Below are 22,684 nucleotides of genomic sequence, written 5' to 3'. Positions count from 1 at the left end.
CTCCTGCTCACACAAGGCTGGGAGCAGACCTCCAGAAAAGCAATTTGATGTAACTTAGATTTTTTCCAGGGCAAGTGGGGAACCAGACAGTTGTCACCCCTAATGCCTTTCCTCACTTTCCTACCCTTCCTGTCTTACTGCTGAGTGTGCAATGAAAGTAACTGACATCCAGCATATCATTTTAAACCATTTGACTGTGGGATAACTACTTACCTACAGGCCAAAAAGTTGACTTTAATATGGTACTTCACCCAGAGAGACCTCAGGAGCTTCTGTCGGTGGGTAAGAGATGAGTTCAGGCCTCCTTCCATTTCAGCTAGGGCAGCAACTGTTGAAATCATTTTATATGTTAAGGTTCCACATACGTGTTTATTTGGAAAAATATATTTTGCCACTTAAAAAGAAGATTGAACATCATTAGTCTTACCTGTTGTATGCAGCGCTCGCCTAGAGGCCTTCTCAGACCACAGTGGAAAACTCCAGCTCCCGCTCCAAGAGATTATTGACTGGCTCAGCCAAAAGGATGAGGAGTTGTCGGCTCAGCTTCCCCTACAAGGGGATGTATCCTTGGTGCAGCAGGAGAAGGAAACACACGCGGTAGGTTAGAATCATGGAAGCATGTCATGTAGCCTCTCAGTGACAAAGGGATCCTTTCCACCATACCCTGACAGTCAGGCCTTCAGTTCTGCTTTGACACCTAAAGCAGCACAAGGTGGCCCACAGCCTTGCTAGTTTGTAGGGAGCACTCTACAGGTCTTTCCATCCTATTTAAAATCTTCCCTTAGCTAGGTGCTGTGGCTTACACCTGTAATCCTAGCTATGCAGGAGGCTGAGATCTGAGGATTGGGGTTTGATGCTAGCCTAGGAAAATTTTTGTCTGTAAGACTCTTATCTCCAATTAACCAGCAAAAAGCCAGAAGTGGAAGTGGGATGAAGTGGTAGAGCACTAGCCCCAAGCAAAAAAGCCAAGAGAAAATACTCAGCCCCAGTACTGGCACACATGTGCACTCACATATACTCTCTCTCTCTCTCTTTCTCTCTCTCTCTCTCTCTCTCTCTCTCTCTCTCTCTCTCTCTCTCTCTCACACACACACACACACACACAAACACACACACACACACACTTGATTTTTGGTGGAAGAATATGGAAATGAATGCAGTGTAATGTTAAGTAAAATCATGCATATGAATCTCAGTTGGATAAAATGTGTATAGATGTGTGCAGAAGAGAGGCAGCTAGAGCAAAATGGAATGGTAAACATGGTTAATTAACTTTGATGACAAAATTGGAATTATTTTTAATTTATTTTTTCATACTTTTGTTCATTTTTAATGTTTCTATGGTATATATTGCCTCTATAAAACAAATGCAGGATGCAACACCAAATAATATAAAAGATCACATATAACTGCATGGTATGGCATCATTTGCAGTGGTGGGGAACTTTTATACTGCCAAAAGCCTCTTGCATATTTGTTTGCTTGTTTGTTTTATTTCATTTTTTTTGCCAGTCCTGGGGCTTGAACTTAGGGCCTGGGCGTTGTCCCTTTGCCTCTTTGTGCTCAAGGGTAGCTCTCTACCACTTGAGTTACAGTGCCACTTGCAGCTTTTTCTGCATAGTTTATTGTAGATAAGAGCCTCACAAACCTTCCTACCTGGGCTGGCTTTGAACTGAGAAACTCAGATCTCAGCCTCCTGAGTAGCTAGGATTACAGGCATGAGCAACTGGGTGCCTGACTTATTTGCATATTTATAATATCATTAATGGGCTTAGATTTATTGAATTTTGCTTTGGAGAAAAAAACTCTGAAATTTACTGACTGTTTCATACCATTTATAGTTTCTTTGATTTCCTATACAGGGCCAGACCAAATGATTTCACAAGCCTTATATGGTCCTCACAACAAACATTCCCTACCCAACCTTGGTGGGAGCAGGCAGTGTATTGAGTGGGTAAAAGGCAGATGTGAATGGGTACACTGTGTGATGGTATAAGGTTCAAAAGTAGGCAAAACGAATGGGTGGTTTTACAAGTTACTGTTGAAGATATTGAGGCAGGATAGGAAGAGATCTAGGTGTTTGTCTCAGTAGTGCTCCACAGGTGAAATTTGCTCTATGGAATTCAACAAACTAAACACTTGTTATTTGTTTGTTCTATTTATATTTTCAAAAACTACAATCAAAATCTTACTAGAAATTCTCTTATCTGGCTTTTAATTTCTCTAAATACCTTACAGGGAACTGTATGCCTTTTCTAGAAAACAAAGATCACCTCTACATTTCTCTATCATGGCCAGACTCATTCCCAGTATGATCTATTCTTGGGCCTGTAGGGAGGGCTATATCACTTCTTTTCCAGGTAACCCCATGCTATCTAGTAATTTATTGAGAAGTAAGATTAATTGCAGGATGGAATTAAAAGCAATTGAGACACTTTTTTTTTTTTTTCTTGTTAACCATCCTGCTAAACTTCACAGGCCTTTATGGAAGAAGTTAAGTCACGGGGCCCTTACATCTACTCTGTGCTGGAGTCAGCTCAGGCCTTTCTGTCCCAGCACCCATTTGAGGAACTAGAGGAGCCTAATTCTGAGAGCAAAGGTAAGTGGTATTCCACTCTTCACCCCTTCCTTTTTGAACTGCTTTTCCCCATACTCATTTTCTCACCTAATGTCTGGTAAGATAGTTTCATTTTATGAATCCAGTTAGGAGGAGCAAGATTCATAATCATAAGAAAAGGCAAACAGAGCAGAATCTGAAGCAGGGGTCATGAGCATGTCACCCAATGCTATATGTGGCTCTTTGGAGGATCACATGTGAGATACTGGTTTTTGTTTGTTTGGATTTTGTTACTTTTTTGATAGTACTGGTATTTGAACTTGGGGCCTCACATTTGTTCAGCTTCCTTGCTTGACTAACACTCTATCACTTGAGACACATCTCTACCTGGATTTTTGCTGGTAAATTGGAGATGGAGTATCATAGCCTTTTTTTTTTTTTTTTGCCCTGGCTGGCCTTGAACTGCAATCTTCTAGATCTCAGTTTCTTGAATAGATAGGGTTACAGGCATTACCCAGGATCACCCAGCCATTTTTAAATAAAGTATGAGAATTTTTAAATCAAATGAAATAAACAGATTCAGCAAGTAAAAATAGCAGTATGGTTCTTTTTTTTGGGGGGGGGGGTCCTGTCATGGGGCCTGAACTCTGGGCCTGGGCGCTGTCCCTCAGCTCTTCAGCTCAAGGCTAGTGCTCTACCACTTGAGCCACAGCGCCACTTCCGGCTTTTTTCTTTTTGCTTATGTGGAGCTGAGGAATCGAACCCAGGGCCTCGAGCATGCAAGGCAAGCGCTCTACCACTGAGCCACCTTTCCAACCCCTGCGGTATGGTTCTTAAAAAAAACATTTTGCTATATTCAAAATAAAGAGATGTGATGATGCAGTTATCAACCAGCAACAAAAAGAATAGCCTTAAAATCTAAAAAGTTAGGTAATTGTGGTCCTTTGATACAGCCCTGGCTTTCTCTTTCACTTAATAAAGGTACAGTGACTAGAATCAAATAAGGTGATAAGGTGGAATCCCTGAAGATTAGTTCTGAGTGGTGGTCTAGCAAGTCCCCTTTTCCAGAGAGAATTCTGAACTCTCTAAAATAGGTGTGAACAAGATGGAAAAGATCCTTCATTGAGCCCTTTGTCAATTCTGTTTACTTCCTCAATTTATTTCTAGGCTCTCAATGGGAGAGCTAGTACTTAATTTGCTGCCCAATAGGCCTCAGGACAAGTTCAAGACAGAACAAGATAATTCCAATTAGCTTAGAGCTTTGGGGCTCTGAAACTTCTTGGAAGTGGAAGTCTGAGGGAAAAAGAAGAAACCCAAGCCGAGTAGAGTAGAAGAGCTGGGGGTACTAATACCAATCTCTCCTAGACTAAGACTTAATAAAATGTCTCCCTGCTTTGAATATTAAATCAACAGTAGACACTAATGGGCAAATCACGTTCCAGGATCATATGAATAGGACTTAGATGATTTGTCTCTCGACTCCTCTTCTAATATGTTGTCATTTAAAAATAAATTGTAATTGACAGGCTGGGAATGTGGCTTAGTGGTAAGGTGCTTGTCTTGTAAGCATGAAGCCCTGGGTTCAATTCCTCAGTACCACATACACAAAAAAAGCCAGAAGTGGTGCTGTGGCTCAAGTTATAGAGTGCTAGCCTTGGAAGCTCAGGGACAGTGCCTAGACCCGAAGTCCTAGCCCCAGGACTGGCAAAAAAAAATCATTATTGAAAAGTTGATGAGCAGGTTGTTACAGTTACATAACTAAGGTAATGAGTACGTTTGTTTGTTTGTTTGTTTCAGGTAAGGGGTAGGTTTATTCATCATTCTGGCTGGCACCAGGCCATCTTGGCCTTCCACGTGGCTGGGAAAGAGCTGGGAAAAGAGGGCGTTTGGGCCTGGGCTAGGCCTTATCTAGGGTATGAGTGGAGAAAGGTGTGGCCACATCAAATTCAGATGTGACCTCAGCGGATGCAGATGTGACCTCTTCCAGGTGTGCCACTTGCCTACGTAATGCAGGTACTGGGTGGAGACTTTGCTGTGAGGAGGGTGGAGTCTGCCCATCATCCAGGAGTGGACCTTACATTCCAGCCTTTTAATAATCATGAAATTGGGCACAGATTCTCTCTGGCTACTTCCTGCTGACAAGGGGTATTGACATTAGGGATAAAAGGCTGGAATTTGGTCCCAGAGAAGGGAGTGAGCAGCAGCTGTCCCTTGATGGCATGAGTCCTTAGATGAAGTCTGGAGAAATCTCATGAGGCATTGAGGGGCTGGAAAAAATACTAGAGAGCAAATAAATGGCAAAAGGAAGGACTTGGGGCTGAAAATGTTGGTAGAAATGTCCCTAGCTACTTGTGACATCTGGTACTAGGTAGAGGAGAAGTCAAGTGACAAAGGCAAGAATATAAATTCCTGTCCGGTTAATAGGTAGACAGGTATAGACATTGGATGGGCAGGCTTCTTGCTTCTATTGACCTCCCAGCTCTGGTTAATTTTGAAAGGGCAGGCACAAAGTAGCTGATATGACATCATCTCCTCTTACTCCTCTCCATGGTCCCTTGTTCCCCAGACTGGCTGAGTCTAGGTGCTCGTTGCTGGGATGGCTTGTCCCAGTTGGTATTCAAGGAGGTTTGAACTCAAGGCCTGGGCACTATTCCTGAGCACTTCTGCTTAAGGCTAGTGCTCTACCACATTGAGTTACAGTACCACTTCCAGTGTTTGCCTGGTTAGAGATAAGAGTCTTGAGCCACGCTTCCAGCCTGGCTCTTTGCAGGTTAGTTGGCAGATGGAGTCTAAAGGATTTTTCAGCCCAGGCTGGCTTTGAACTGCAATTCTTTGCCACAAAAGCCCTTTATTATTTCCAATTAAAGCAACAAGGAGATCAAATAAAATAGAGCTTACCTGGTCCTTATCAAGAATTGACCAACAAATATTCTGCAAGGACAAAACTTGTTAGATGTGATGAGAATTTTACCACAGATAGGCCCAGAATTTTAGAACCACGTAGTCAGTAGTAGAATACACAACACAAAACAAAAAAGGCAAAACAAAATCTAAAATTTTTGACAACAATGTGTAGACATCTTTGCTAACAAAGCACATCAGATGGTTGGGCCTTACTTACCAGGGCCTGTGAAAAGAGCAAATTGTTAGCAAGGCACCTTAGAATAGATGGATGGAGTGGTAAGCTTGGTGGAAGGTTAAGGGTCAGATGGGGCCAAACCATTAACTCACCATGTGGCCAAGATGGCAAATTCAAGACAGCAAATTGCTGAAAAAAATGCAAAGAAACCCTGAACAAATAGATCAAGCCTACATTGGCTAGCCTTTGAGAGGGAACCTAGAGGGGGGTCCCCGGGGCCCAGCCTGCATCTCACTCTTCAGGGCACAAGCCAAAATGTAGAAAAGAGAAAGGGAGAGATAGGGAAAGTTGGACATGACTGGCAGAGAGAGAGAGCAAAGAGAGCCTGAAAATAAACAGACTTCTGACCATTTACCATTGCAGTGGCAAAAACTGTGTACATCTGAGTATGGCATAAAAATTAGGCGCTTTGGCTTTCCAGGGAGCGCTCAGGAGGCATTTCAAAGGGGTTTCACGGCTTGGGTGTGGCTTGCAGCACCCCATTAATTATGTAGGAGAGTCAGTCTGGTGAGTGAAGGAAAGCTGATCAGGCAGAAGCAGCATCCCGACTTCCCCCAGAGCAGTCTAGAGAGAAATGGCCAAGCCCCCAAAACCAAGCGTCCTCGGCTTCAGAGGTGACCGGCCTTTCAGCTAAAGGCCATAGGAGCTCTCTGGCATGGCACCACGTCTGGACAGAGACTGAGCAACAGAGAGCCATAGAGTATAGTTTCACTCACCAGAGTAGAGAAGTGGTGTGGACGTGTCCGCTGTGTCCACAGCAGACAGAACGGTTCGCAAAAGGCCGTCAGAACTGTGGGTATTCCTCAGAACAAAAAGGGAAGAACAAACAAAAAAAGAAAAAAGAGGGGAATAAAACAGAGAGGAATCTCACCTATCCTGACTTTAAGCCCTTTATCCGAGTCACAGCACCATTTATGTTAGGTTTTTAAAAAGAGGTAGTAGAGTAAGAACTGCACCACGCACGTGGTATTCAGGTAAGGGGTAGGTTTATTCAGTAGACCTGGCAGGCTATCTTGGCCCTCCATGTGGCTGGGAAAGACCTGGGAAAAGAGCAATACATTTGTTTTTAAACTTGCCATGTTGTTTTTTTTTTTAATGTAAGGAAATCCACCATAATATAGGATGGAGCAAAACTGTCTCTTGAATGTGGTGGTGGATACATGAACCAACATGTGATAATACTGCACAGAACTACATATGCATATGAATATACATAAACACCCCCAGAATGAATACAAATAAAACTAGGGGACACTTAATAAAACTAATGGGTTATGTCAATGTCAAACCCTGGGTGGGACATTGTACTACCATTTTACCAATTGTGGGTAAAGGACATATGAGATTTCTGTGCTATCCTTTACGATTGCACGTGAACCTAAAACCATGTCAAAATAGTTTGTCTTTGAAAAACTAAATGAGCAATAGGCATTTGCCCATGGAAAATATGTATTTGTATAAGTATGAATATATACACAAGGGGGGGTTCTTTGTCTCTGCCTTTTCCTGGGTCTCCCCTCCCTGGTTAGCCTGACCTGGCTTCCTGACTGCACTTGCAGATACCTCCCCCAGACAGCGGATCCAGAATCTTAGCCGCTTTGTATGGAAGCAGGCAACTGTAGCCAGTGAACTATGGGAGAAGCTGACAGCCCGTTGTGTGGACCAGCACCGCCATATTGAGCACACTCTAGAACAGTTGTTGGAGATCCAAGCAGCAATGGAAGAGTTGAGCACTACTTTGACCCAAGCTGAGGGAGTCAGAGCCACATGGGAGCCCATTGGGGATCTGTTCATTGATTCACTCCCAGAACACATCCAAGCTATTAAGGTATGCAGACCCCTCTCCTGGCTACAATCCCCAGTGAGACTTGACAATATTACCCCTGCTGAGACTCCTTTGTTGGCCTGGACTACAACTCAGACTCTCTTGATTTATTTTCTAGATTTGGGACTGGTTTGTTTATAGTCCTCATTCTTCTCTTTTTCTGGTTTTTGGCGATGAGGAGAAGAAGCCGTAAACTGTGGCCACCAACATCTTAGTCTAGTTGCCTAGCCAAACACTGCTATTGTGTTGTTGAAACAAAACTTCTGGATGGAAAGGGAGGAGTTGAGGTGAATGACTAACAGGTCCTCTTTCCCACTCTCTGTCTGTTGTGACACTTGTGTCCTGGTTCTCCAGCTGTTCAAAGAAGAATTCTCCCCTGTGAAGGATGGGGTGAAGTTGGTGAATGATCTGGCCCACCAACTTGCCATTTCTGATGTACACTTGTCAATGGAGAATTCTCGGGCTCTGGAGCAGATTAACATCCGGTGGAAACAACTCCAGGTAGAAGAGTGATTTGGAGTGAGCCATGAGAAAGCTTGGGGGAAACTGCTGGAATGAAACCTACATGGAAAAGCATTAGTACCAAATGTGCAGGCCAGAAACAGCTTCTTAATTCCTAAGCCTCAAGGAGTAATGGAACCTAAGAAGTAGAAGGGCTTATCTAGATGTGGACACTCAGGGAAGACAGAAACCAGGGAAGAGTGACTGAAATTAGGGAGGCATTTCCTGGAACTGCTCAAGGAGGGCTAGGAGTAGGATGATGGTGGGAGGAGCTAGAACAGGGGAAATAAAACAGCTTATGAGAGCACAGAAAGATCCCAGAGGTACCCACACAGCCCATGTTAAATAGCTGACATGAATTCACAACTTTCCTATCTGTTCTTTTATAGGCATCGGTTGGTGAGAGGCTTAAACAGCTCCAGGATGCTCACCGAGACTTTGGGCCTGGGTCCCAGCACTTCCTATCCTGTATGTGAGCCAAACTGAATTTCACTTAGCAGAACCTTAGCTGCTATTGTTCCCTTGGGGGCAGTAAGGATACAGCAATGTAGTATAGTGATGAAAAGAACAAACTCCTCAGAAATATCCAGGTCTTAGTCACTGTATCTTAATAGCTGTGAAAACTTGAAAAAATAGCATAACTCTATCTCAATTTTCTCATCTGCAAACGGGAATGTTACCTAGTTCAGTAGGCTATAGAAATTAAGTGACATTTTTGTTCAACAATATTTATTGTGGGCCAAGTACTTTTCTGAGCTTTGGGGCCATATTAGTAAACAAAACAGACAGAACTGCTTAGACATGGACAGCTTACATTCTAATAGAGGACACCAGATCAGAAACAAATGAATAAAATATGTATAAGGTCAATTATGGGAGTACTATGGGGAAAATAAAGACATGGAGGCATGTATAGAGAGTTCTGGATTTAAAAGGAAGAGGTATTGCAGCGGTCTTCATAGGAGGACAGTTGGGCAGAGAAATATAGGAGGTGAGTGTGAACTATGTGGGTCTCCAAGGGCAGAACATTCTAGGCAATGATTCTAGTTCCTTAAAGCAGGAACATACTGAAGGACAAAGGAAGGCCGTGAGAAAGAGAACAAAGAGATAAGAGCAGGGAGGCCATAACACAGATAATTTTGAGGGTGAAAGTAAGAACATTAAGGTTTGTTCCAAGTGGAATAAAGAACATTTGAGAAGATTTGAGGTGAAAGATAACATCATCTATTGTATGCTTCAAGAATAAATTGTTAAGCATAAATTGCTGAGGGGAAAGAATGAAAGCAGAGAGACCAGTTAGGAGGCAAATTGCAATAATCTAGATGAGGGATGATGGTGGCCCAGATCAAGGGATTAGCAGTGGAAATGATGAGAATTCACAGAAAAGAAAAATTAGATATGCTTCCCCAAAGCATGAGCATGGTATCTAGCACATTGCTGGAGCTCAATAAATGTTAACAATGGGTAGAATTATTACAATTTAAATAGTAATATGTAGCTATACCCATATACAATACTCAGAGCCTCTTCTGGAAGATCATGAAAGATAAAGACATGGGGCTGAAGGGGTATGGGTGTCTAGAGTTCCTCATGAGAGAGAAAAGGGCACTACCATTTCCCTCTGTCCCACAGGGCTGAGAACATTGGTCTAAGGGGGAGGGTTTGGAGCCCCATGAAGAAAGTAAACTTTGTATCCACAGAAGCAGCCTGCAGTTTGAGTGGATAAAATGGCAGTCTGCTTAGGGAGAAGAATGTTAGGGTGGTCATGGTGGTCAAGTATTTTTGCCCATGCCATAGCCATGTCACTCATATGTCAGGGCATCAGTGGCAACTTCTTCCTTCTCTTCTCTCTAACATCAGGGAGACAAGTATGTTTATTAGAAGTGATAACCCTATCCTCCAGGGCTATTAACAATTGGCAGCAAGGGGCAGATATATCTTTGGGGGACTTATCACCTTTTGGGGAAGATAGAATAGGGCAATGGCCAGGAGGCTTGAAGAATATCATTGGCCAGCTCTCTTTCTCTTCTTTACTAGCCTCTGTCCAGGTTCCCTGGGAAAGAGCAATTTCACCTAATAAAGTTCCCTACTACATCAAGTAAGTGATTATCAGAATCAGACACGGGTCAATCACCTCCTCACTTGTTTGTCTTTTTGCCAATCATCTCTGTTAGTTCTTGTCCTGGAATTTCTCCATCCAGTCTCATTTTCCTCCTACTCAGAGCACAAGATTTTACTTGGGTAAGGTGTACTCTTATGCTCTGGAATCTTGAGAGTTCACCTACAGCCTGTTGAATCCAATCTTATTGATGTGTGCATATAGGTGTTGGGTATGAGGATGTTGGTGCTATTGATGATTTTGTTTGTAGTCACCAGGCTCAGACCACATGCTGGGACCATCCCAAGATGACTGAGTTATACCAAACCCTAGGTAAGAATGTGGGGTTCCTGTGTAGGATGGGGATGTGTACAGCTGTCCTATAATGTCCATCAGTAAAGAGGTGTGGAAAAAGAAAATACATTATACATACAAAATGGAATACTTCTTAACCTTAAGAAAACATTTGTGACAATTGGAATGGGCCTGAACTTAAGAGAAATAAGCTAGACTCAGAAAGAAAAATACCACATAATTCCACTTATATAAGAAACCTAAAATAGTCAACTTCACTGGGTGCTGGTGGCTCATATCTTTAATCCTAGCCACTCAGAAGGCTGAGATCTGAAGATCGTGGTTCAAAGCCAATCTGGGCAGGAAAGTCCATGAGACTCTTATCTCCAATTAACTACCAGAAAACTGGAAGTGTATCAAATGGTAGAGCACTAGTTTTTAGTAAAAAAAAAAAATGCTCAGTGATAGTGCCCACAACCTGAGTTTAAGTCCCAGAACTGGCACAAAAATAAATAAATGAATAAATAAATGCATAAATACATTTGGTCAAATTCATGGACTCTCAGAGTAGAATGGTGGTTGTCAGGCTAAAGAGAGGAAGAAATGGAGAAATATTCATCAAAGTCTTCAAAGATGGATAAGTCCTATAGTCCTATTGAATAGCATATTGCCTATAGTTAACAATTATTTTTATATTTACAAATTTAAGAGGGTAGATCTTACACTAAGTGCTCTAATGACCTATACACAAATTATAGAAGAGAGGAGGAAACTTGCAGATGATGATAGTTTCATGGTGTTTCAAGACTCACTAAGCTGTATACATTACATTTGTACAGCTTTTTCTGTGGCAGTCATACTGAAATAAAGTGATTTAAAGAAAAGGACATTTCAGTCAATAAACAAGTGGGGTGGAAGTGAATGCTTAGTCCTTTCTTCCACAATCTTCATTCCTTTCCCCTCTGCATTTTCCTCATGTGCAGGCTGTACATTTTCCCCAGGAACATTTTTTCATCACACTAAGATGCTTGTAAGAGTAAGGACTAATCTCCTTTGAAAGATGCTGTCTAGATGGCAATGAGTATGAATTTTGGGAGCTTCATCTTTGCCTCCCAAGAGAAACTCATGGCCTGATATAGTGGCTCAAGCCTGTAATCTGAGCTACTTGACAGATGGAAATAGAAAGGCTCAGAGTTCAGGGAAAAAGTTAGCAAGACTCCCATCTCAACCAAAATTCAAGTACAGAGGTATGTACCTGTCTTCATAGATAACCAGAGAGCATAAATAGGAGAATCAGTCTAAGGCTGGCCATAACAAAAATATGAGACCCTACAAAAATACAGCTTCAAGCCAGGCATTGGTGGTTAATGCCTAAAATTCTAGCTACTCAGAAGATGGAGATCTGAGAATCATGGTTCAAAGTCAGTCCAGGCAGAAAAATCTGCAATATTTTTATCTCCTATTAACCAGCAAAAAGCCAGAAGTAGAGGTGTGGCTTAAGTGGTCTACTGTCAGCCTTGAGCAAAAAAAGCTAAGTGTGAGTATGAGACCCCAACTTTAAGCCCCAGTATTACAAAAAAAATTACAAGGCAATTTTTGTCCTGGATGCGTATGATTAGTTCACTTTTTGATGTCATAGATTGTACCATCATATACAGCAGTGTCTTCATCCATCTTCTGTTGGTAAACACACAGCTTTCTGGTTTGTAGCTCAAAGAATAATATTGTGGAGGAGTTCTTGTACATGTCTTCTGCTTAATGTATTCAAGGGACTCTCCAAGACATGCTTTTGGTCTATAGGTCATAATAACATTTCAGTGGGTTGTCACAAGCTTTTGATAAACTGAAATATATTGGGAAATATCAATGTGTAACAGATCTTTAGCAAGAGTCAGATTTTGTATTTATTTTACACTTTTATCTTATTAAATCAAGTAATGAACTGCTTTCTGAAATATGTATGTATATATTGGATTATGATAGAAAATGAACTTCCTACAATGAGTCTTGATCAGAAAAATGTAAATTATTGATGTGGGGTATGTATAGCTTGCTAGGTGGTAGGATATGTGAGAGTTCCATTATACTAGATAATACCAGGTTATTTCCCAAGGTGAGTATATTAGTTCACACTTCTACTGGCAGCTGTCATTCATGCATATCCTGTTCACACTTGCTATTGTCAGACTTCTATTTTAGGCCAATCTGGTGGGTGAAATATGGTATCTTGTTGTAGTTCTAATTTGCATTTCCATCATCTGAGTGGAACTCTTTCCATTTTTTGCAGCTGATCTGAACAACATTAAGTTCTCAGCTTACCGCACTGCCATGAAGCTCCGCAGAGTCCAGAAGGCCCTGCGCTGTAGGTGTCCCTTGCACTTTCTGGTGGCTTTTTCTTTTCCTTTAAATTTTATTGTAAAGGTGATGCACAAGAGTGTTACAGTTACATAAGTAAGGTAATAAGTGCATTTCTTTTTGAACAATGTACCACCTCCCTCATTTTCTCCCAACTTTTCCACTCCTGTGACTTTTACTCCCATCCTCCTGATCTTTATCTGGATGCTTCTTTTCCCCATTTTCATCCATCTTAGTCAGGAGTGTTGATTGTCTTCATGGGAACTCTCCAAAAATTGAGAATATGCTGGCTGTAGACATATGCTCTTTCCAGGATTCTTCCATTTCCCTCAAACCACATATTAACCCCATAGGTATCTAACTACTTGTCTCCTTTCCCTTGATCAACATGGAAAATCAATCAACAACTAGGTGCCAGTGGCTCAGGTCTATAATCCTAGCTACTCAGGAAGCTGAGATCTGAGGATTGCAGTTTTAAGCCAGTCAGGCAGGAGAGTCCAGAAGAGGCTTATCTCCAATTAATCACCAAAACTCGGGAAATGGAGCTGTGGATCAGGTATTAGAGCACCAGCCTTGAGCAACAGAGCCAAACAAGAGTGCAAGGCCTCGAGTTCCAGTCCCAGTACTGATGCACAAAAGGAAAAAAAATGAAAAAGAAAATCAAGGAACTGCTTTGTGACAGGAAATATTCCAGCTTATGGTGTGCCTTAATGAGGTTATTGGATTTAACAGCAAATACCAGTGTTTTGGGGATCAATGTGGCCATTTCTCAGAGGTACTTTTCATTCAAACTTCCTGGCTAGGCTGTTAGCATTGGGGATAATGAAAATGGCCTCTTATACATAACATTTACCCAGCCATATCTGATTCACAAACAATATCTACAAAACCTATTTACAGTTGAAATCTATGTAAACACAGAGTAACTTAAAATGAAGTATGATTCCTTAGGAATCTGTGCAATGTGAGAAAATGAGTATTCACTTATCATCATCATCTTGAAACTTGTATCAAAGAACATATGGTTATAGAAATATGTTGGGTCAATTTAGAGGACTTTTTTACTGCCTTCCAATTCCTTGGTAAAGGAAAAACTTTTTTATTATCCTTATGTAGTTGTTCAAAGGAATTTCAAGTAAACATGTCAGTTTGTGAGTACAATGCATCTCAAACAAGGTGACTACTTTCATCATTCTCCCCCATCTTTCTAGCCCCCATGCATTTCCTCAATTTACCTAGTTCAATTTTCACATATTAACAATTATGCATTTGGCCATATTTCCTCTCTATTCATCTGCCTACCCCCTTTGACCTTACCCCCACCCTGACAATTGGTGTTCAAGCTTCCTAGTTTTCATTTTGTTAGACTGTGACTTAGATGTTCAAAGGAGTTACACCATGAGTTAGTTGTTCAAAGGAGTTACACCATTGGAATACTCCCCTATATATACATTGTACTTTAGTTAACATGTTTGTATATATATGGATCTGACCTTGTATATATGTGCACATATATTTATAATTTAGATCTAACTTCCATATTTGAGAGAAAATGTGTCCTGTCCCTCACAGCCTTAGTTCACATAATTTTTTGAGGTTTATCCATTTCTCTGCAAAAGACATAATCTCATTTTTCCATATTTGTAAATGGCCTGAAGATTGATTCAAATTTGGGACTGCTGGTATCTTTATCTCTTGGTCTATTCTCCCAAGAGTCTATTTTTGGCTCCATTCTTCCCCTCTCTCATCTCCTTTCCAGTGGATCTGGTAACATTAACTACGGCCCTGGAGATCTTCAATGAGCATGATCTGCAAGCCAGTGAACACGTGATGGATGTGGTGGAGGTCATTCACTGCCTGACTGCCTTATATGAGCGGCTGGAGGAGGAGAGAGGCATCCTAGTCAATGTGCCACTATGTGTAGACATGAGTCTCAACTGGCTCCTCAATGTGTTTGATAGGTAGTGACTTTTGGTCCTGGTAATCTCCAAGATAAATTCAATGAGATATTTCCAGTGGTCCTGGTGGGAAGGGTTTGCTGTCATGGTGGACTTAGACCCAACTCAGCATGGGCCACAGATGGCCTGAGTCCTACTGAGGTCAACCTAGTCAAGAAAATTACTGTCAATATGTTAACCCTTTACATATCCTCATGTTCCCATTCTCTTCTTTTTAACCTAGTGGTCGCAGTGGAAAGATGCGGGCATTGTCCTTTAAGACTGGCATTGCATGCCTGTGTGGCACAGAAGTGAAGGAAAAACTTCAGTGTGAGTACAACCAGAGTCTTATGTAGTGTTGTTGGGAGAGGTACTGCAAGGAGGAGAAAGGGTATAAGATAAGCAGAAGGAAGGTCATATGCATTTACAGAGGGGGTACTTGTATACCTTAGACTGCTTCCTGACGCTGGCTATTACAAAAAAAATACATGATACACAAAGGCCAAGATGGGCCTAAGGCTGGTTTTTATTGCTGGTGTCACTCTGGGGGTTTTGGTTTCTTCTGATCCAATGCATGTGTTTAGACTCTGCACTGACTTCCTGGAGAACCTGACTTTCTTCTTCTAGTCCTCATGGCCTATCAGGCATAGCTGTCTTGTATCTGGAGCTCTAGCCATGTCTCACATTCTCTTAGAGATTTCTCCTGTCATTACACAGACACGGTTCAATAATGACCATTTTCCCAGGAGGTAGAAAATGTAGGGGTTTTTGGGGGGCGGGAGAGGGTGGTCACAGGGCTTGAACTCAGGGCCTGGTCACTATCCTTGAGCCCTTTTGCTCAAGGCTAATGCTCTACCTCTTTGAGCTACAGCGCCACTTCTGACTTGGGGGTGGTTAATTGGAGATGAGTCTCAAGGATTTTCCTGCTTGGGCTGGCTTTGAACCATGATCCTCAAATCTCAGCCCCTGAGTAGCTAGGATAACAGGCATGAGCCACCAATACCTAGCCACTTGTGTAGTTTTTAACCTCTGTGGTTTATGGTCTGTTTGTTTTCCACTCCTTCCTCCATTGTGCTCAGCACTTTGGACTTTGCTGAAGCAGTATCATTAAGTGTTGAATCCTAAGAGGTATTGACTTCTCTAGTAAATGGAATGAATGATAAGTTAAATTAGATGAGGTCAAGCTGGGATTGGTGGCTCATTCCTACAATCCTTGCTACTCAGCAGGCTGAGATCTGAGGATCATTGTTCAAAGCTAGCCCAGGCAGGTAAGTCTGTGAGACTCTTATCTCCAATTAACAACCAGAAAACCAGAAGTGGCACTGTAGCTTAGAGTAGTAGAGCACTAGCCTTGAGAGAAAGAGTCACATACAGTGCTCAGGCCCAGGGTTCAAGCCTTATGACTGAAAAAATAAAATTAATCCAGACACCAGTAGCTCATGCCTATAATCCTAGCTACTCAGGAAGCTAAGATCTGAAGATTGAGTTCAAAGCCAGCCTGGGCAGGAAAGTCTGTGAGACTCTTATCTCCAATTGACCACCAGAAAACCAGAAGTGGTGCTGTGGCTCAAGTGGTAGAGCATAGTCTTGAGCTGAAGATCAGGGGCAGTGCCTAGGCCCAGAGTTCAAGCCCCATGACCGACCCCCCCCCCAAAAAAAAATTAGATATGTTCACTTCTGCAAGTACTTCACAGCTTAGAGGAAGAGACAGAAATAAACAAAAATCATTTTTAAGCACTAATGAAACTAATCTAAGTGGCAGATGATAAGTACTACAGTGGTTCACAAAAGAGAGATGACATTGGTCTGGTCTGGTGAAACTTTACATGGAGAGGAACATATTAAGCATGTTTGTAGCTAGGATGTTATTTACTTTGCCTAACATTCCTTTAAGATGGAGTAGGCAGTGATTATTTATATCCAGTTTCAGGGAAACTCCCCTTAGATAGCTTGATGGCCAACTCAAGATTCTACATGTAGTTAGCAATGGATCCAGAGCTTGAATGTAGGTTTTTGCCTTTTGCTTCTGTGTATTTTCTAGTCCTTAGGTAAGGTATGAGACAATAGGCTCTGAAAGAAATTCGCTAAAGTTGGCCTGGGATTGAGGATGCCTTGAAGAACCAATAGTCTCTATTCAAATACCAACACCATAGTACATTCTGAACACACATGGAGGTCATTTTTAAGATGATCAGATGCTGTGAATTAGCTCCTCTTTTCAGTTATCCTTGTCAGTTCATCTTTATGTATGGACAACTTAGAGATTACATCAGGATCATTCTATATGAGCCACATGAATATACCCTGTCCTGAATAGACGGAAGTCTGATGATAGTGCATGTTCAGGGACCCTGGAGCCCGTGGCTCTCATCTTGTTTTTTCAGGAATCTGTTTTCCCAAAGGTGACATATTTGTGTCTGGAATTGCTGTTATAGCCAGTGCGCGCTCTCTCTCTCTCTCTCTCTCTCTCTCTCTCTCTCTCTCTCTCTCTCTCTCTCTCTCTCTCTCTCTCTCTCTCTCTCTCTCTCTCCATCACATTCTCTCTTTCATGCTCCTTTTTTTTGTCGGTCATTGGGCTTGAACTCAGGGTCTGAGTGCTTTCCCTGAATCTCTTTGTGCTCAAGGATAGCACTTTACCACTTGAGCAACAGTGCCACTTACAGCTTTTTCTGAATAGTTTATTGGAAGTAAGAGTCTTATGGACTTTTCACCTGGGCTGGCTTCTAACCGTAATCCTCAGATCTCAGTTTCGTGAGTAGCTAGGATTACAGGTGTGAGCCACTGGCACCTGGCTCATGTTCCTTCTTTATGTTTGCTTTTTTCTCCTGAAACTCAGAGTGTGTCCTTTTTAAAACTTCTTGGCATCTAGGATGAACCTCTAGATATTTTATGCTTGAAAGCACATACTTGTAATTCCAGATACTCCTCAGCCTGAAGCAGAAAGATTTTAAGTTCAAAACCAGGCTGGGAAACTTAGTAAACCTATTTCAAACTAAAAATTTAAAAAGTGAATATGTCTATGTAAATCATTTAGTAGTCTTGGGTTAAATCCCCAGTTGCTTTCACCCTCACAAAAAAAGTCCTTACTTCAGTGGTTGTTTTCTTTCCTGTCTTCCTTTTTTATTCATCCCCTCATCTCATTCTCCTGGCATTCTTACATTGGACTGGCCATTTCTTAATTGTGGGCTAGCAGACCTCTTCAGCCAAGTGGCCAACTCTGGCAGCCAGTGTGACCAACGCCACCTTGGTGTCCTACTTCATGAGGCCATTCAGGTGCCCCGTCAGCTGGGTGAAGTAGCAGCCTTTGGGGGAAGCAATGTGGAGCCCAGTGTCCGAAGTTGCTTTCGTTTTGTGAGTATGAAACTCCAGGGATGGAGGAAGGGAAGAGAAGGGAGGAAGGGTGGGAAGAAGGGAAGGAAGAGCCAAATCTATGTTTTGAAGTGCTCAGGGCTAGGAGAATGTGTGGGGATGAAAAGATGGGACTGAGGGCTCTTTGATCTCTAGAGTTGGAGTCCTGCCCTAAAGGATACCAGTTTATCTAAGACAGAGCCAAAAGTGGACATCTCTGGAGAACATGCTGACCTAGGCTCTTCTGCTTTCCCTGATTCTTTAAGAAACAAGATAATTCAAGCATCAGTGATTTTTATGGGATTTCTTGTTTCCCTAGAGCACTGGGAAGCCAGTCATTGAAGCCTCCCAGTTCCTGGAGTGGGTCAACTTGGAGCCCCAGTCCATGGTGTGGCTGGCTGTTCTGCATCGTGTCACCATTGCTGAGCAAGTGAAGCATCAAACCAAGTGCTCTATCTGTAGGCAGTGTCCAATTAAAGGGTTCAGGTAGGGAGAACAATACTAGCTGCTGTGATAATCATCATAAATAATTCAGGAGACCTATAATTCAGTATAACACAACACATCACTTAATCATTATAATTGAAAAGACATATCTTTTATGTATTAGTATATATTGTAGTACAGAATGTTTAACATTTTACAAAATTGGAAATGCTGTCCATTATGTTTTGGTTATAATCTGAAATACTATAGATTTACAAAAGTACATAGTGGACATCATAAAAATACCAATGTACCAAATGGTGTGTCAGCAAGTGTTCTACAATCGACTCCCTGGAAGGAAAAAAAAAGAAAAGCAAGTTGTAGCATTTCTGTAATGGAAACCCTCCCACAAACACACCTGCCCATGTCACATTATCTACAAATGTTCCTAAGCAGAGATCAGGAAAACATGCACAGATTTATAATATTTATAGTGTCTGCACCATAGAGATGCTAGTTGAATATCCCAAAGCCAATAATCAGAAATTAGGGATGTTTAATCAGTAGTCTGTACAAGTTAAAAAATGAAAACTCTAAAATCTGAAGCTCTTCTGTTCTCAAGCATTTCAAATAAAAGGATCCTCAACCTGTAATAAATAACTTCAACAAGATAGATAATGATAAAGTAATTAAGAAGAAATGAGTATGGAATATGAACTACCTCTTTCAGATCATTTATTAATTGTGAACATTAATAATTTCAAGTTTTAATAATGACTGTGTTTTACAGCAAATTTAGAAAAATTTTGAAATTTTAACAGCTAGCTCTTGTAAAGTTGCAAGAACTGAATCCAGCACCCTGAAATGTAAACCCACAACCAAAGTTAAGGGCTATAACAATATTATAGTATATTTGAAGTATCCCTGATTTCATTGCCCAAAAGCAATCATATCCTCAATTTGACTTTCATCCTAAAAAACTCAAAATTTTAGCTTTTTAAAGCACCAGCACTCAACTACATACACTCTGCTTTTATGTGTTTATGGGGGGGGGGAGATCTTGGGACTTGAACTCAGGACCTGGGCATTGTCCCTGAGCAGTTTTACTCAATGGTAGAGGTCTACCATTTTAGCTACAGCTCTACTTCGGGCTTTTTGGTAGTTCATTGGAAAAGACTCTCATGGATTTTCCTACCTGGGCTGGCTTCAAACCATGATCCTTAGATCTCTGCCTCCTGAATAGCTTGGATTATAGTATGAGCCACCACCAGCACTGGCCAATATTCTGCTTTAAATAAGATGAGCAAACAAGGCACTGAGGTGGGATGTGACTTGCCCAAGTTCACACAGCCACTAGTGGTAGCTCCAGGACTAGATATTGGATCATCCAACTCCTTTAAGGCAAGGCATTTTACTCTTCTGTGCTGCTAAGTCTGGGCAATTAGGTAGGCTTTGGAAGTAAATATAAAGGACTCTTCTATACTCTGAAATAATAGAGTTATTATTATTTTTTAAAACCTATGGAAATAACTTTCATCCAACTTACTCACAGGTAATAGAATAAACTGTCTTTGTATTATGTTCTCTGAAGTAGGTAGTGGTACCTTGGGTCATGGAGCCTTGGAGTCATGCTTGTTTAAAAATATATCAAAAAGGGATCTTTGCCTTTGCTCCTCTTTCCACCCTTTAAATGATAGGTTGTTCAACACTACTTCCTCACATTTCCCGGGAAAATGAGCTTGTGATTTCATGGAGACCATGGTCTCTAGAATAAGGCTCAGTCACTGCTGTGTGTGTGGGAGGTTGAGAATGTTATGACTCCGTGTTCCACCTCCTTCTTACATGTGTATGTATTTGGATATAGAGGGGATGGGTAAGGTTACTATGGCACACTGGGTTACCTTTCCTTCTATGTCTTCTCTCCCCAAGGTACCGGAGTCTGAAGCAATTTAATGTGGATATCTGCCAGACCTGCTTCTTGACAGGCCGGGCCAGCAAAGGCAACAAGCTGCACTACCCCATCATGGAATATTATACACCGGTATGAAGTCTCTGGGCTAGGAGGGAGAGCAAGCAGATGTCAGGCACTAGGGCTTCACCCAATTTGCTCAGCCTTGATTCTCTGTGTTCTGCTCTCATATAAGAAACATTCTCAAACAGTTCTGGTGATTTACAAGCCTAGGGAATCAAGGTGTCTCTATTCTTCTACCAGAATTCCAAATTAAGGGCACAGTTGGCCCAAAGAACTCTTAAGGTTAATGGAGAATTGAAGGGTTCCCTCATATTCCCAGTTTCTACACAAAATTATAGGTCCTTGAGATCCTCCTGTGAAAAGCACTTCAGGGTATCTTACAAAAAGGAGAAGCTTGCAAGGTGAAAGTTTTATCACAAAAATAAGATTAAGGTAGAGAGAAAGAGAAGGAAATATTTCCTGTTCCTCCTGCAAGAAATATGAGTTAAAGATTCAAAATGGCAGCTGTTAGCTGCTGCCTTTGTCCTTTCTGAGCTGAAGGAATAGATGGTGGTTATACCTTCTAGAAATCCTCAGCCCTTAAGCAATCGTTAGGGTGCTACTTATTATTCTAAAATATGGAGATGCCTCTAGGCCTGATAATGAATGAGCTTTAGGGCTTTATTTTCTCAGATGAGCTTACTGTCTTTACCCATTTACAGAGAGGGCAGTTTTAGCTAGCTAGGCCCCTTTTAGGTCTCTTAGACCTTGTAACTTAACATTTAAATAGAGGGAAGCTTAACTGCTTTGTTAGTTGCTTCCTGGTTCCAACTTCTGAGTCTGCCTTTTTCATGCTTATTAAAAATAATGTAATTTCCGGGGCTGGGAAGGTGGCTCAGTGGTAGAGTGCTTGCCTTGCATGCATAAAGCCCTGGGTTCAATTCCTCAGAACCACATAAGCAGAAAAGGCCGGAAGTGGTGCTGTAGCTCAAGTGGTCGAGCGCTAGCCTTGAGCTGAAGAGCTGAGGGATAGCGCCCCCCCAGGCCCAGAGTTCAGGCCCATGACTGACAAAAAAAAAAAAAGTAATTTCCCTATCTTGGTGGCTCATGCCTATAATGCTAGCTACTCAGGAAACTCTGATCTGAGGATTGAGGTTCAAAGCTAACCCGAGCAGAAAAGTCCACAAGTCACTAGTGCACCAGCCTTGAATGAAAAGCTAAGGGACAGCATTCAAGCTCTAAGTTCAAACACTACTACTGGCACAGAATTTTTTATTTGTTTATTTGTTTGTTTATTGTTGGTAGTGGGGCTAAACTCTGGGCCTGGGCGCTGTCCCTCAGCTCTTCAGCTCAAGGCTAGCGCTCTACCACCTGAGCCACAGAGCCAACTCCAGAAATTTTTAAAAGTACAAATGAAAGTTCTGGGGGGGTGAACTCAAGTGGTGGAGCATATGAGGCTCTGGGTTTAATCTCCAGCACAGAAAGAACAAATGGAAGGAAGGAAGGAAGGGAGGGAGGGAGGGAGGGACAGAGGGAGGGAGAGAGGGAGGGAGAGAGGGAGGGAGGGACAGAGGGAGGGAGAGAGGGAGGAAGGGAGGGAGAGAAAGAGAAAAAGAGAAAGAAAGGAAAGAAGAAAGGAAGGAAGGAAGGAAGGAAGGAAGGAAGGAAGGAAGGAAGGAAGGAAGGAAAAGAAAGAAAGAGAGAAAGGAGGGAGGGAAGGAGGAAGGGAGGAAAGAGAAAGAAAAAATAGAAAGAGGAGGGGAAGAAGGGAAAAAGAAAAAATAGAAAAGAATTAGGCGTTTAGTGCTCTGATGGATCTGACACAACTTCTCAGAACATCTGGAAGGCAACAAGATGAGTCTCTCTATCCTATCTCACCCCCTAGACCACCTCCAGTGAGAACATGAGGGACTTTGCTACAACCTTAAAGAACAAATTCCGCTCAAAGCATTATTTCAGCAAACATCCTCAGCGAGGTTATCTGCCTGTACAATCGGTGCTGGAAGCTGACTGCAGTGAGACGTGAGTACCAGGTGGCTGAGTAGGGGCTACAAGCAGGCTTGATGATATGGTGTATGTGAAGGGGCTGTGTCCTAGGTGAGCTAACAGAGTGTTCCAGGGTAAATCCTATCAGTGTCAGGGCAATTCAACTTGGGTGTAGCCTAGACTAGGGCCTGAGAAATAGACCAGAATCCAGTCATGATCTTGTTCCATTAAAACTTGTCCATCTCCACTATGTGGAAAACAGAAGTG

At 41.9% G+C, this 22,684-nt stretch overlaps 1 protein-coding gene across 6 annotated transcripts in view; it reads left to right on the top strand.

The window, feature by feature from the left end:
• Drp2 (dystrophin related protein 2) overlaps positions 1-22,684 on the top strand; it is a 50,023-nt gene that overhangs the window by 20,111 nt on the left and 7,228 nt on the right. For 5 of the 6 annotated variants that reach the window (XM_070040066.1, XM_070040068.1, XM_070040069.1 and 2 more), the window contains 14 exons: positions 441-597; positions 2,479-2,599; positions 7,256-7,524; positions 7,876-8,022; positions 8,412-8,490; positions 10,060-10,120; positions 10,392-10,453; positions 12,702-12,776; positions 14,529-14,730; positions 14,951-15,036; positions 17,900-18,057; positions 18,374-18,540; positions 20,410-20,521; positions 22,317-22,453. In XM_070040066.1, coding sequence (XP_069896167.1) covers positions 441-597; positions 2,479-2,599; positions 7,256-7,524; positions 7,876-8,022; positions 8,412-8,490; positions 10,060-10,120; positions 10,392-10,453; positions 12,702-12,776; positions 14,529-14,730; positions 14,951-15,036; positions 17,900-18,057; positions 18,374-18,540; positions 20,410-20,521; positions 22,317-22,453 — 1,833 coding nt within the window. The remainder of the gene's footprint in view (positions 1-440; positions 598-2,478; positions 2,600-7,255; positions 7,525-7,875; positions 8,023-8,411; positions 8,491-10,059; positions 10,121-10,391; positions 10,454-12,701; positions 12,777-14,528; positions 14,731-14,950; positions 15,037-17,899; positions 18,058-18,373; positions 18,541-20,409; positions 20,522-22,316; positions 22,454-22,684) is intronic. The other variant, XM_070040071.1, reaches the window with a different exon arrangement.

Source organism: Dipodomys merriami, unplaced genomic scaffold (assembly GCF_024711535.1).
Source record: "Dipodomys merriami isolate MVZ:Mamm:240054 unplaced genomic scaffold, mDipMer1.0.p SCAF_3, whole genome shotgun sequence".
Taxonomy (NCBI): Eukaryota; Metazoa; Chordata; class Mammalia; order Rodentia; family Heteromyidae; genus Dipodomys; species Dipodomys merriami.
The sequence above is the reverse complement of the archived record's forward strand: the minus strand, read 5'-3'. Positions and strand labels throughout refer to the sequence as shown.